The 15,307-nt window shown below is 40.1% G+C and overlaps 1 protein-coding gene across 1 annotated transcript in view; it reads right to left on the bottom strand.

The window, feature by feature from the left end:
- slc24a3 (solute carrier family 24 member 3) overlaps window positions 1-15,307 on the bottom strand; it is a 123,453-nt gene that overhangs the window by 19,578 nt on the left and 88,568 nt on the right. Inside the window, exon 3 of the mRNA XM_063491997.1 lies at window positions 5,414-5,490. Coding sequence (XP_063348067.1) covers window positions 5,414-5,490 — 77 coding nt within the window. The remainder of the gene's footprint in view (window positions 1-5,413; window positions 5,491-15,307) is intronic.

Raw genomic sequence — 15,307 nt, 5'->3', positions numbered from 1 at the left:
GCTTCATAAATTCATTGTAAATTTCTGTGCATGTAAATGGCAACAGATTTACAAGTTCAACAATTTATCGCAGGTAATGTCACAGGTAGCCCAAACAGACTGCATGTAAATGCATGGAATGGGCAAGTTGACCCACATTCAATTGCAAATTGAACGCAGAGTGACTCCATGATGCTGAAACTTGCAACTAACTGCAAGCAGTTGCAGATGTGGTCTGGTCTTCATAGCTGCTGAAAGTAAAGTAATTAAAAAAAACAAACAACCACAGATATTTTAGTGTTTTTTTTTCCAGCAGTACCTTTCATCCCGCCCTGATACACAACAATCCTCTGTCATCTCACAATCTCTTTGCTTATGCATTGATATACCAAAGAGTACACTGATACAGAGTTCACACAATTGTGTTCCCAGACTGACAAAAGTTGGGAAGAGAATGAGAAACTACTGTAAAAAGACCTCAAAGCACACCATAAACCAGCAGTTGTGACATCATTGTCAACAGACAACAATGGCAGGCATAAACTGTCTGTTACATGAAGACTAACTAGCAAAGTCCTCCTTCTTTGATTTGATTTGATTGAATCTTTATTTTGAACATGTTGAAAAAGTACAACAAAATAGAATTAAAAGAGACAAATGAACAAAGCAAAACAAAAGGAAAACGAGCAACCACAACTCCAAATAACTTTCATGTTCAAAAAGGAGCAGGAAGAAGCATAAGCTTATTTAATCCCACCCCTTTTCCACTATCTAGTATCAATAGACTACAGAAATACCTCCTTGCAATTACATTATGTCATGTGTATTTTTTCTTTTTTTCTTTTTTATTTTTTATTTATTTATTTATTTATTTATTTTTTTATATACATATATGTTTCTATCTATCCATACATACGTATATACACATACGCACATATACACATTTTCACTAACCCCATTAACACCTGAAGGATACACAACCTACAAATATATATATATACCCATACCAATATACCCGTGCACCCGCACATACATGAAAATATTAGACAAGAACACCCTGTCAAATCTCTACCTCTTCCCTGTACCCTGTAAAAACCATATCCTTAAACCGCTTTTTAAACTGCGCCATGCTCGGACATTGCTTCATATCTTTACTTAGTCTGTTCCACAGCTTCACTCCACACACAGAGATGCAAAAACTTTTTGATGTTGTACGGATACGAGGATGTTTTAAATTTAATTCCCCCCTCAAATTGTATCCCCGTTTCCTTTTCGAAAACATTTTTAGAATATTGTCAGGAAGCAGGTTGTTTATTGCTTTATATATAATTTGTGCAGTGAGAAAATGAACCAGATCTGTGAATTTTAGAATTTTTGATTTTAAGAATAGTGGATTTGTATGATCTCTGTAACCAGTTTTATGGATTATCCTTATGGCCCTTTTTTGTAATATAAAGATTGATGATAGCGAACATTAAGTATTGCCCCAAACCTCTGCACAGTAATTCAAATACGGTGCAATCAGGGAACAATAGAGAATGTGGAGTGATTTGTGGTCCAGAATGTGTTTTACTTTACTCAAGATTGAGATACTTCTTGAAATTTTGTTATGTATATGATTTATATGAGACTTCCAGTTTAATTTATCATCTACAATCACACCAAGAAACTTATGTTCAAGTACTCTTTCAATTTCCACACCATCTAACTGAATCTGCACTTGTGCATTTCTAAGGGAATTCCCAAATAAGATTATTTTAGTTTTACTTAGATTTAGCGATAGTTTGTTCCTGTTAAGCCATTTTTTAATTTTGCACATTTCTGAAGTAATTGTATCCTGCAGCTCCTTTAGATTCCCCCCAGAACAAAAAATATTTGTGTCATCTGCAAATAATACTAATTTTAATATATCAGATGCCTTACAAATATCATTTATATAAATAATAAATAATTTTGGACCCAGTACAGAGCCTTGTGGAACACCACAAGCAATGTCCAAGCATGATGAGGAATGGACACCCAGCTTCACAAATTGTTTCCTGTCACTTAAATAATTTTTCACCCACTGCAGTACAACCCCCCTGATCCCGTACCGTTCCAGTTTATTAACTAATATGTCATGATTGATTGTGTCGAATGCTTTCTTGAGATCCAGAAATACTCCAGCTGCATACTGTTTCTGATCTATAGCATTCGTAATCTCCTCAATTGATTCGATTAATGCCAGAGATGTTGATCTTTTTGATCTGAATCCATATTGACTGTCAGAGAGTAATTTATGTTTATCTAAGAATTTGTCTAATCGTTTATTAAACAGGTTTTCTAGTATTTTGGAGAATTGTGGTAGTAAAGAAACAGGCCTGTAATTTGTGAAGTGGTGTCTATCCCCAGTTTTATACAGCGGCACAACTTTAGCTATTTTCATTTTGTTTGGCACTTTTCCCGTCTGAAATGATAAGTTGCAAATATATGTTAGAGGTCCTACAATTCCTTCAATGACCTTCTTGACGATTTTCATGTCAATATCATTACAATCAGTAGATGTTTTATATTTACACATGTGTACAATGTCAATTATTTCTTTTTCCTCCACTGATGTGAGGAACATTGAGTTAGGGTTCCTATCAATCAGGCTTTCACTACAGTCCACTGATGGCAGTGACTCAGGAATTTGTTCTGCCAGTTTTGGTCCAATATTTACAAAATAATGATTAAAGCTGTTGACCACATCAGCAGTGTTTTCCATAATATTGCCATTGTCGATAAAGTATTGAGGATAACTTTGTTGTCCAGAATTATTTTTAATGATACCATTTAAAACATCCCATATTCCCTTCATATTATGTTTATTATTGTTCAATATTTTACTATAATACTCCTTTCTACATACACGTATAATATTGGTCAACTTATTTTTGTATTTTTTATATTTATTTTCAGCATCTTTTGTTCTTTGTTTTAGGAATTCCCTATAGAGTGTATTTTTCTTTTTACATGCATTTTGTAAACCCTTAGTGATCCATGGTCTATCTGAATATTTGTGCTTTCTGTTGTATTTTATTGTTGGACAGTTTTTATCGTACAACTCCATGAATATTCTTAAAAATATGCCATATGCAATATCAATATCAGTTTCTTTGTACACATTGTCCCAGTCCTGATTTAATAGATCGTTCTTAAGTGCATTCATAGTTTCTTCTGTCCTTACTCGTCTGTATCTCAGTTGTTCTTCATGCTGATTTTTCTTATAATTAGTGTCATAAACTGCAAAAACTGGCAGGTGATCACTGATGTCATTAATTAATATTCCGCTCACAATGTTGTTTTCCATATTGTTAGTGAAAATATTGTCAAGTAAGGTGGCACAATGTGGTGTAATTCTGCTAGGCCTGGTTATTTTAGGATGTAAACTCAAACTGTACATAGTGTTTAGGAATTCGTCGGTCATTTTATGCTTTTTCGGATTCAACAGGTCAATATTAAAATCACCACAGATAAACATAACTTTTTGATTTGTTTTAGAGAATATTTCCACTATGAAATCATTAAATACTTGAATACTAGAGCCAGGTGTTCTATATATACAGCTAATTATTACATTTTTCTCTTTTTCCTTATAAATTTCAATTGTTATACATTCTAATAAATTATCAATTACAGTTGTCATACTTTCTACCACCTTGTAATTTAGGTTTTTATCCACATACACAGCTACTCCCCCTCCACTCTTGTTCTTTCTATTTACAAAATTCACATCATATCCCTCCAGTCCAAAGTCCAGTCCTTTCTCAGCATTGATCCATGTTTCAGAAATGGCAATGATTCCAAATGGATTTGTCAACTCATTTAGATATTCCTTTATATTGTTGAAGTTGGCATACAGACTTCTGCTATTAAAATGGATTATTGATAATTTATTTTCCGTGTTGATGGTGTGTTTAAACTGTTCATCAGTGAAGTAGCAGCAGTTACTGCTGATGTTGTAAAAGAAATTATTTTCCGGGTCTATATCCTTTTGTAAGTCTAGAGCATTATGGTCTGTGTATCGAAATGTTCTCAGTTCCATATTATCATAAAGAGAATTCCAATGAGTTATATTGATATTGTTGCCGGATGCAGATGAAGTTCTTTTGGACTGTGCCATGTGTTGTGTTGTCTGTCACGTCACATGTGTATTCATACCTCCAGAGTAAGTTGAACCTCAGTATTTGTCCAGCTCCTCCATATTTCTGATGACCAACACTTTGGCTTGTTCCGGTGTTCCATTGAGTTTAATGAATACTTTGCAGTTGGTGGTCCATGTATTTTGAATTTTTCCCTGTTTCTTCAAGTAACGTGCTTTCCTGGCAATGTCCGCATTTCTTTTTATCAGATGTTCATTCATGAAGACATCGGATCCTTTCAGTTTCCTTCCTTGTTTTAACAGTGCTGTTTTGTGTTTTCTGTTTGCAAATCTCACAATGATGGCTGGTTTGTCACTGTCATTTTTTCGGGGTAGAGGGTGGCAAGCCTCAATGTTGTTATAATCCACTTCCACACCTTTGGACCGTAGAAAGGTAACCACTTGATGCTCCGTGGAGTTGACATCTTCCTCTCCTGGCCCTCCTACATTGTCAGCGGCGACCGCCCGGGCGTATGACCGAGGTTTGATGCGAAGCCCCGTGATGATAACATCGTTCATCCGGGTGTACTGCTCCAAATCCGCCACTCTGTTCTCCAGGTACGCCAGCTGCCGATCCTTCTCGGCGTTCTGGATGCGGAGAGCCTTAACTTCCTCGACCAGGTCCAGGATGGCTTTCTGCTGCAGTTTGACAGTAGAAATCTCCTCTGTCATAAACTCCAGCGACTTCTTAATATCGTCACCTTCCTCGGCTGACAGAACTTTTTTCGGGCCCATGCTGAGAGACGCTCTTGTAGCGTTGCCGTGACGATCGGCTAGCTAGTTGATGCTGTCTTAACAAACAAATGTGGTTGGGCGCATTTGAACTTCAGTGTTTCTAGCGGTACAGTACTATCCTGGCAGCCTGTGTGGTCTCACTAATTCCCCACCAGGCTAAGTAAAGAGGTTTTTGTATCTTCAAGGCTAAAATCATTAAGCTGAATCCTTCAGTCTTCTGCCTACACAACATTATCTACCTTTCTTATCTCCATGTGGATCAGAAACCAACCTGCCTGAAAAAAACCCCACAACCTTAATGATGCTGTTGAATTGCATGATGCAAATACATAGCAGGGGTAAACACTCAGTTTGTGAGTTTGAAAGTTTCATAGAGATGTGACAAAAAAAAAAAAAGACCCATTCAAATGGAAGACAATCTATTTTAAAGCATTTAAAGCCACTGAAAAGAAGAAAGCTAGAACTACTTTGGATATGCAACAACTTTAACTCCAAAACATTCAAGTGTCCATGTACTGTGCTGCAGGTGACACTCACGCAAAGCACGTGCAGACCCACTGCTCCTTCCACGCGCTGCTTGTTGGTGAAGTAATCCCTGGGGAACTCATGGATTGCTGCAGCGAGAGAGGGGGAAAAATCACTTACACATGCTGAAACAGTGAAAGGAGGCAAAATCTGAGCAATTAAATACCGACTGCAGCTCAAGGAAGATACCCTGAGGGCCTCATGAAATAGCTCATCAGCCAAACAAAGACAAATAAACATATAAATACAATCAAACACAGATACAAGTCCAAAGGATGACTGAATTTAATATCTAATAGGGAGGGAAATTAAGAAAAAGAAGTTGCACTACAGTGACTTCAAACAAAGGCAACTGTTGAAATCCAAAGATAAACACAAGGCAATTGAACACTCATTTCCCATGATCGGTTCCATCATTTTTAAGTCTAGCTTTTGTCTGTTAGCGATTTGCAATTAAAGTCAGAGAAGAATCTCAAATGGCAATTATGAATAAATATACCCACAGGAAGGAAAACGACAAAGAAATTTTTAAAAGCACACCAAAAAAATTATAGCAGCACGCAGAGTGGTAGTCTGTTTTTCATTTTAAAGTAACTCACTTTAACTGATTCCTCTTGGTTTAAGACTGTGGTCATAATTATAATCATTCATGGAAATGTGAATTGAGAAAACCAGTCATTATACTTGACTGTTGAAAATTCCTAATAACTAGTGCCACAATATGTTTAGTACAGGTAAACACTTCAAACCTAAAAATTCGGTACAAGCTCTTTCTCTTTCTTTCTAATGAAAGACGGTTGCTTCATAGGTTTATGATCTTCTTTTTACAATGAAAACACAGGAAACAGAAACACACTGCAACAAGTTAAAAAAGACTAAAATCAAAACTTCAGCCTGTAAATTAAAGGGTGGTAGAGCAGCCCAAGATTTTTCCTCCAGTGCTCAATTTGCATGTACTTGAGTAATAATGGATTGCATTTATAAGTGGATATACGGAAGCCATTTAACACCATTAACAAAACTTAACAAAACTTCCTTTTTTAACTTTGTTAAATTTGACATCGCTCTCCACTACCAGTTTGTCCCAGTATCCCACAGGGCTCTGTTCTGGGCCCAGGTCTACTTATAGAATCACAATATAGCACTAAACACTAAATCAGTAATGTGTGGATATGCATTTGTTCCTATGAAATGTATATCCACAGAGTTTCTTTATAATTTGCTAGGAAAACAGGAAATAGGTGCAGTGACAATTCTAAAGAGCTTGAAAGTAGCTATTTGGTATGACCACATTTGTTTGTTTTTTTTTTTTTTTTTTTTTTTTTAAACCTGTCCTGTTTGGTTCTTTTGCCATTAGAATTATTGTCTAAAGGCGAAGAAAGATGCCCAACGGATTTACTTTACCAAATGGACCATCCCAGCCTTGCCGTAATGGTCCATTTGATTCAACTTTTTATTGTTTATTTTATTTTCACTTGCTGAATACGGGACAGACTTGACTGGAGGAGAGAATGTGGAGAAAGAAAGAGGGAAAGAAAAAAACCTGAGAAGAGGGACGGGGAAAAAGGGCAAAAAACAAAAACCAACAGAATAAGCAGACAAAAAATACATATATCGATCACCTGGATCACCTGTTGAGAAAGAAAAAAGAAAGCAAGCAGAAGAAAACGAGAGTAATAAACAAGATCACAATGATATATGAGAATATGACAGTAAATACTAAATATTAAACATTATTGTGCAGCACGTGAGATCGACAGCGCACAGTGTGCTTTGAGGTAGGAGCCAAAAAGGGTGTAATTTGTGTGTGTGATCACCCGTGTGTACACCTGTGAGCATGAACGCGCTTGTTTTTAAAAGGTTCCTTCATGTAATGATCTGCTAGAGGGTGTGGGGGGCCACTGCCCCGACCTCCAGGGCATGAAGCAGGTATGGAGGAGATCAAGACTCCAGACATCCAGAGGCCCCCAGAACACAAGAGACCAAGGAAGACCAACAGAGGGGCAGCCGCGCCACTATCCCAGAAAGAGCTGAGGAGAGTCCCAGATGAGGGGTCACTCAGCAGCCGCGGAGCAGAAGCCAGGGGGGGTTGCAGTGACGTGCCCGTGAGCTCCGCCGGCAGCCAGCTGTGCCTGAGTGGCCGAGCCCCGGGCCGTGAGGCCGAGGGCACCCCATCCCCAAGGTGGCCCGAGCGAGCCCCAGGCTCCAGGCCCCAATAAGCAGCCGCCAAGGAGTGAGCCGGTGGGTACCCGGGCGCCCAACCACATTTGTTTGTTAAGACAGCACAAACTCTCTTAGGCAAGCTTTCTTGTAATTTCTTTAAACCACAGGTCTCAAACCCACGGTCCGGGGACCACTTGCGGCCCACATTGCCCCTACTTGCGGCCTGTATATTGACGTGAAGAAAGATAATGCAATTTGGCCCTTGAATCTTTTTGTTAGGGTGGATTTGTTTGTTGTTGAGTGCAAATTATTTAATATGAAAGTAATATAAGCAGCAAACACAAACATGTTGATGGACTGACTGTGTTAGTTCAGTAAGAGAGTCATTTGTAAAGAAAACAATTTTCACTAGGAGTCAAAAACTAATGTGTACACTTATGTCTGCATTTTTTCTGTTAAATACGAACAAAATGATAGCAGAAGTGACTGCCATGTGTCTGGCAGCACTTGTCTTGAAAGTATGAAGAAAAACTGGATCATGAAGGGACTGGAAGCCAATGCAGGAAGCCCGGAAGGCCGGTCTTTCCTTTAAGTTGAGCTGCTGCATTTTGTATAGCCTCCAGGCAAGAAGTAACGACTGATCAGGGCTGACATCCAAAGAATTACAATAGTCTAACTGAGAAGTAATGAAGGTGCCATTTACTGTCTCAGAGTAACATGGAGGGAAGCAGTACTTCACCTTACTGAGAAGGCTTAATTGAAAAAAGTTTGTCTTAACAACAGAGCTAATCTGTTGATCAAATGCTAGAATGCTACGCTCTATGGTGTCAAATGCAGCAGTCAGATCCAAGAACACAAGAATCAACAGTTAAAAGCAGGACACTAAAAACTCTTAAAAGGTCTGTTTCCATGTCATAATATGAAACCAGACTGGAACTTCTTAGAGATTTCAAATAAATCCAGGCATGATTGTAGTTGGTTAAAAACTACCTTTTTTAAGTCCTTTGGTAGAAAAGGGGATTCAGAAATGGGCATGGAATTAAAGAGGAAGGAAGAATCCAAGTTACTTGGGTTTTAAGGTTGTACTACAGCATGTCTAAAAGCAAAAACTTAGAAACAGCCAGATATCAGGGAGGAGTAAATCAGGTCAACAATACATGGCCCAAGGGTATTAAAAAAATCTTTGACGATGGGGTGGGATGCTCATCTATTTCAGTTAAAGGGAAGAAAATTCTCAAAGACAATGGGCATACAGGAGAAGCAGCATGATCGAAGACCAGAGAAAAAAGTGCTGATAGTAGAAATCTTTTCTTTAAGAGGTCTAATAGCTCTCTGGTATTACAAGTAAGAAGTTTCTTAAAATGTCGAAGCACACTTCATGATCCCTTTGCCATCTTCTTGCATGGATCCATCACTGGCTTAAAGCTTTTATCCTAAAAGAAGCCACCACATCCAGCAGATCAGTAGAAGTAGAAATCAAAGAAGCACAAATTCAGAGGGACTCAGATTACAGTCCTAATGCTGATTGTGAAGCACAGACTCATTAAAAGCTGATGACAATGCTGCTAAAGGATTAATTGTCACAGTTGGTGACACAAGTTTTACAGTTTAACTTGGGAACATGTTAAACAGCAAAAATGTCGAAAATATGCATGTCACAAATCTCAGCAAAACATAAATGTAAACCACATGACAATCTGAACTCCACAAAGTCTTGTACATATTCTTGGTGGACAATAAATCAGCACACAGAACAGGACTGTTGAAGCTTTTGACAAATGTCTATGCCTCAAAAGAGAGAATCAGACTGCAACTGCTGACACTGGAAACAGGATTTGAATACAATCACTAGTCCCCCATTTCTGCAAATAATCTCATGTAAGCTGAGACAGATGCCCTGAATGATTGCGAGGCTGGAGGTTTGATCACCCACATTACATTTTATCCAAGTTTTGTGGGATGGTATCTGATATCAAGAAGTGATTGGCAGAGACCTGTTCTAGTGAGTTTAACATAGATTGGGCATCGTTCCATTGTCTGGATTCACTTACCCTAACATTGGGAACATGGGATAAACAGCTGATTAGCAATTCGCTAAGCTAACTCAGGGTTTCGCCTGTGCATTCATATGAATGGGGTTGCATTGGTAGCATCTGAACAATTACTAATAAATGTCTTCAAAAAAATCAGCTGCTCTGTTGCTAAGAATAATTAGATTAATTTTTAAAAGACAGTTTTAGTTTTTATTTTCTCAGCTATTGTCTTGGTAGTTTAAACGTTTAACAGTTTAAAAGTATAAATGTAAAAACTAAATTAAAACATGGTATGTTTTGGTCTACAGTCAGTAAGTACAAATAGGTTAAATTTTTAGCATTATACTGCTGTTTTAAAATTGTTTGTGGTAAAAACAATAAAACCGTTCCCTTCGCCTTCGGGACAGGGAACGGGTACTGACCGTTGTCTGCGCTTATGCGCCGAGCGGGACTCTGTTGTCCTACTGGGAGACGTCAATGCTTCCGTGGGCAATGACAGCGAGACCTGGAAGGCCGTGATTGGGAGGAACAGCCTCCCGGATCTGAACCTGAGCGGTGTTTTGTTATTGGACTTCTGTGCAAACCACAGTTTGGCCATAACGAACACCATATTCGAACATGAGAGTGTCCATAAGTGCATGTGGCACCAGGACACTCTAGGCCACAGGTCGATGATCGATTTCGTAATTGTATCACCAGATCCCCGAACCAAATGGTGGACACCAGAGGTGAGGGGAACCCACCAAGCTGAAGAAGGAGTCCTACCGGGCTTGGTTAGCCTGTGGGACTCCGGAGGCAGCTGATAGGTACCGACAGGTCAAGCGGAGTGCGGCGCGAGCGGTGGCGGAAGCAAAAACTCGGGTGTGGGAGGAGTTCGGAGAGGACTTTCGGACTGCCTCGAAGAGATTCTGGCAAACCGTCAGGCGACTCAGGAGGGGAAAGCGGTGTTCTATCTGCACTGTGTATAGTGTGGGTGGAGCGCTGCTGACTTCGACTGAGAAAATTGTCGGGCGGTGGAAGGAATACTTCGAGGACCTCCTCAATCCCACTGACATGTCTTCCGTGGCGGAAGCAGAGTCTGGGGACGAAGGGGATGACCCGCCAATCTCTGGGGGCGAGGTCACTGAGGCAGTTAAACAACTCCTTGGTGGCATAGCCCCTGGGGTGGACGAGGTCCGCCCCGAGTTCCTGAAGGCTCTGGATGTTGTAGAGCCGTCTTGGTTGACACGTCTCTACAATGTTGCGTGGAGATCAGGGGCAGTACCCCTGGACTGGCAGACCGGGGTGGTGGTCCCCATCTTTAAGAAGGGGGACTGGAGGGTGTGTTCCAACTACAGGGGAATCACACTCCTCAGCCTCCCTGGGAAAGTCTATGCCAGGGTGCTGGAGAGAAGAGTCCATCTGTTAGTCAAACCTCGGATACAGGAGGAACAATGCGGTTTTCGTCCTGGTCGTGGAACACTGGATCAGCTCTTCATCCTCTCGAGGATGCATGGGAGTTTGCCCAACCAGTCTACATGTGTTTTGTGAACTTGGAGAAGGCATTCGAACGTGTCCCTTGGGGTGTCCTGTGGGGGGTGCTCCGGGAGTATGGGGTGTCTGGCCCATTGCTATGGGCAATTCAGTCCTTATACAACCGTTGCAAGAGCTTGGTCCGCATAGCCGGCAATAAGTCGGACTCGTTCCTGGTGGGTGCCCTTTGTCACCAATTCTATTCATCATTTTTATGGACAGAATTTCAAGGTGTAGCAAAGTGGCGGAGGGCTTTCACTCCGGTGGTCTCAGGATCTCATCTCTGCTTTTTGCAGATGATGTGGTTCTGTTGGCTTCATCGGGTGATGACCTCCAGCTCGCACTGGAATGGTTCGCAGCCGAGTGTGAAGTGGTGGGAATGAGAATCAGCACTTCCAAATCTGAGGCCATGGTCCTCAGCTGGAAAAGGGTGGAGTGCCCACTCCGGGTCAGGGACGAGTTCCTGCCCCAAGTGGAGGAGTTTAAGTATCTCAGGGTCTTGTTCACGAGTGATGGGAGAAGGGAGCCGGAGATCGACAGACGGATTGGTGCAGTGGCTGCAGTAATGCGGACGCTGTACCGGTCTGTTGTGGTGAAGAGAGAGCTGACTGTAAAAGCGAAGCTCTCAATTTACCTGTCGATCTACGCCCCTACCCTCACCTATGGTCATGAGCTGTGGGTAGTGACCGAAAGAACAAGATTGCAAATACAAGCGGCGGAAATGGGCTTCCTCCGAAGGGTGGCTGGGCTCTCCCTTAGAGATAGGGTGAGAAGTTCGGCCATTCGGGAGGGGCTCAGAGTAGAGCCGCTGCTCCTCCACATCGAAAGGAGTCAGTTGAGGTGGTTCGGGCATCTGACTGCCCCTGATCTCTCTCTGAGTTTAAAGATAAACTCTGAGTTTAATAAGAGCTTTAATAAGAGCTCAGTATTTTGGGTTGCAGAAAGGAACAGAGAGAGCTGACAGAATTACTTCAGTCAGCTCTGAGCACATTCACCCTGAGTTAAGTAGTTGTAATAATAGAGAAAGAATAGAGCTACAAGACCAGGACTCATCTTGGCAATGGGTAAATGAAGAGCAGAAGTTTAGCAGGATGAAACATTTCAAATAAGGAATTGTAAGAAACTGCATTTTGTTCCAATTACAGATTGTATCTGGACAAAATAAGCAACTATGAACGATTCAAAATGGATCCAAACGGGAAGAACCAGGAAGTAAATGGAGCAAAACTTGATCTGGGCCTCATCTGCTCTGAATCCTTGATCTGTTTTGGGTCCCTCCTGCTGTGCAAGTGGACCTAATTTGTCATATCTAGCTAACCAGCATACGAATAGCTCTATAAAAGTTTAGACATTTGTGATACATTTGTCATTTCTGGTAAATCTTGGAAGCCTTGGAAAGCTGTCCTGCATTAAATGAGTTAAATTAATATTAGACCGATGTATTAATGCTTACACTGGGAACATTAAAGCAGAGTTTTTATCCAAAAAGTTAGATTGTTACATTACATCATTACAGTACATTTTTACTGAAGAATTGCTAAAAAATGAAACTTTCATAAACTGAAGCTGAAGATGATACAGATACACTTTTAAGAATTTTTAAAATTAAAGGAAGGTTAAAAGAGTTGGCACAAGTAAAGCCTTTTTAAATAACGCTTCAGTTACTACCACTTAAAGGCTTAGGGTACCTAATCTGTTCTGGACCTCCGTCTGTCCAGAACTACACTGTGTCTGAATATCTTTATTGTAACGAGACACATAAATCTGCATTTTTATGTGTACAAAAAAAAAAAAAAAAAAAAAAAGAGGGACAGAGGTTGACTCCAACACTTGACACATTTGACACTGCATTGAGTGAAGATATCACTTTGACACCACTTTGTCCCTCCATCCTCGACCTGTCAGAGGTGACAGCATGAATCAATCTCTGTCCAACAGCAGTGGTCAATCACAACACGCCAAAATATGCCGCGTCTTCATACACAGCCATCCTGTGGATTTCCTGTTGAATATGACTCTGCGTACGAGCAGCCAGGCTAAAATTAGCCTCGGCCCAGCGTGACCGTGTGCATGTGTGTATGTGGGATTTGCTTGGCTTGCTCTGTGTGAGTACTATCTGTGTTCTGTGAGTATGCACGTGCACTTTTCCCCCCTGTATGTTTGTTTGTTGCGTGTGTGCGCTTGTGTAACGTGAAGGCAACCCAATGTGCAGTGACATTCTCCCTCTCAACAGCCGAGAGCTCGTGAGTCAGGCGGCTTTTGCCCTGCGTTGCCCAAAGACAACACAGGCCTGTCTGCTTACAGGAACTGACAGCAGCATGAAGAGGAAGAGAGAGGGAAAAGGGGAAGACATGAGCGAGGCAGATGGGAAAGAGAAAAAAGAAGTTTTTAATTGGAATCTAAAATGATGTGGAACAGCCAGGGAAAAAAAGAGAAGGTTAGAGCTGTGAATGACACGGGTCTGTCATTTGATGTCTTCTATTGGTCTTTAGTGGTTAGCTGATTATCATGAAACATCACAACAAGGTTTAAATCACCATCTGTATTTTCCAGTAATCCAGTCAGCAGACTGTCGTTAATCACTTAACAACATTATGTTGTAGCTTAGTTACCATCTTTTACTTGCATTTCAGTTCAGTGTATTGGCTAAAATATGTAAAATAGCACACATATATTGGAACAAAAAAGGAGCTGCAGTAAAGTCGGCCAGTGGGTGGATAATAATCGCCTAATAATATCAACAAAATACCCAGAACATGGGAAATCTGCTTTAATGTTCCATTCAATACACATTTAAATTTTTTTATATTTTTATTTGGACTTTTCTCAGGTGGATAACGCTCTGCATGGGTGTTAATCTAAAAAAGCAACACATCCTGGGTTTTATCCTACATCACAGTAATACTGATAAGACAAAAATATAAAGGTTACCTTATTATTCATTTCCAGATTGATATTTTTATTCTTGGACTTTTGCACACGAGGCTGCCCCTCATAAGATCAAAGTCTGATCAGCAGTTGGATGAAGCTGTTGTGCTGACAGTGAGAGTGTGTGCCTGAGATGACCAAGTAAGACTTCTGCTCTCACAGATCCAAGAATAAGAAAGACTGTCTGTATTAGAGTGTTTGCTTCAGAGACTGATGGTGTGAATGTGAATGTGCAGGTCTTGATGCCAAGAGTGGCACAACCAATTGTTCTGGTTACCTTCTGACACAGGGTCGGGTAAGTTCACACATTGTTTTTCCCTTAATAAATGAAATCATTATTTTAAAAACTGCATTTTTTATTTGATTTTGTTTCCTTTCACTAATATTAAAGTCATTTGATCCAAAACATTTGAATATGACAAATATGCAAAAACAAAAACCCAACAACTCAGAAATGAAGAAGGGGGAAGTGTATATACGCACACAGCCTAAGTTATAAGTCTGCAGCAGTTTATAAGCTGGTACAGTATTCTTCACTGCTGTTAATAATGATAAACCTGTAGATTTCCCTCCTTCAGTCAGCAACTATACAGTCACATGATGGCCTTTTATTGTCTTTGCAAGTTTGAATGGTTCTTAATATTGTTCTCTATTTGTTCAGTTCTATAAGAGAGATGTGACAGGAAGTGCTGCAAAGTCACAATGTTCTACGTGATGATGACCTTCCTGATGTCTGCAGCACTGCTAAGTTTTTAACTTTACATCTTAAAGAAGCTGTGAGGAAGTTTCCTATTGAATTGTAGGTTTTATCAGGTGTTAAATGAAAAGGTTGACGCTGATCACACAGATTTGGAGGCCTCCTAACTTTTACTCCTCTCTTGTTTAGTCATTGATTGATTTTTCTTTTTGTAAAACAGGGAGGGACAATTTCTCCAAAACAGAATGTAGCAAATCACAGTTGACTTCATTCATATACAAATGACCCCTTTTTGTTTTTACCTTTAGTTTAAATACTTAAAACATTGGATTTTTTTAAATGTATAAATGGGTACTGTGAGCAGTTTTCTAATAACTGATCAGCTGTTGCTTTTGTTTGCTTTTAGACAGACTTTGAGAGTGACGAGACCTGAGGTCTATTGGGAGTGTTGACTCTCAAATGCTCTCCACCTTGGTTCAGGGGCGACTGCCATAATTTTTTAAGAAGGTATTTAATTGGATGCTCTCAAGAATTTAACTATATAAATGTCTGTACAGTCTAATGAAATGGTTT

This window comes from Pelmatolapia mariae, linkage group LG13 (genome assembly GCF_036321145.2).
Source record: "Pelmatolapia mariae isolate MD_Pm_ZW linkage group LG13, Pm_UMD_F_2, whole genome shotgun sequence".
In the NCBI taxonomy this organism is placed as follows: domain Eukaryota; kingdom Metazoa; phylum Chordata; class Actinopteri; order Cichliformes; family Cichlidae; genus Pelmatolapia; species Pelmatolapia mariae.
Note: the sequence above shows the minus strand (reverse complement) of the source record. Positions and strands in the feature narration are given on the sequence as shown.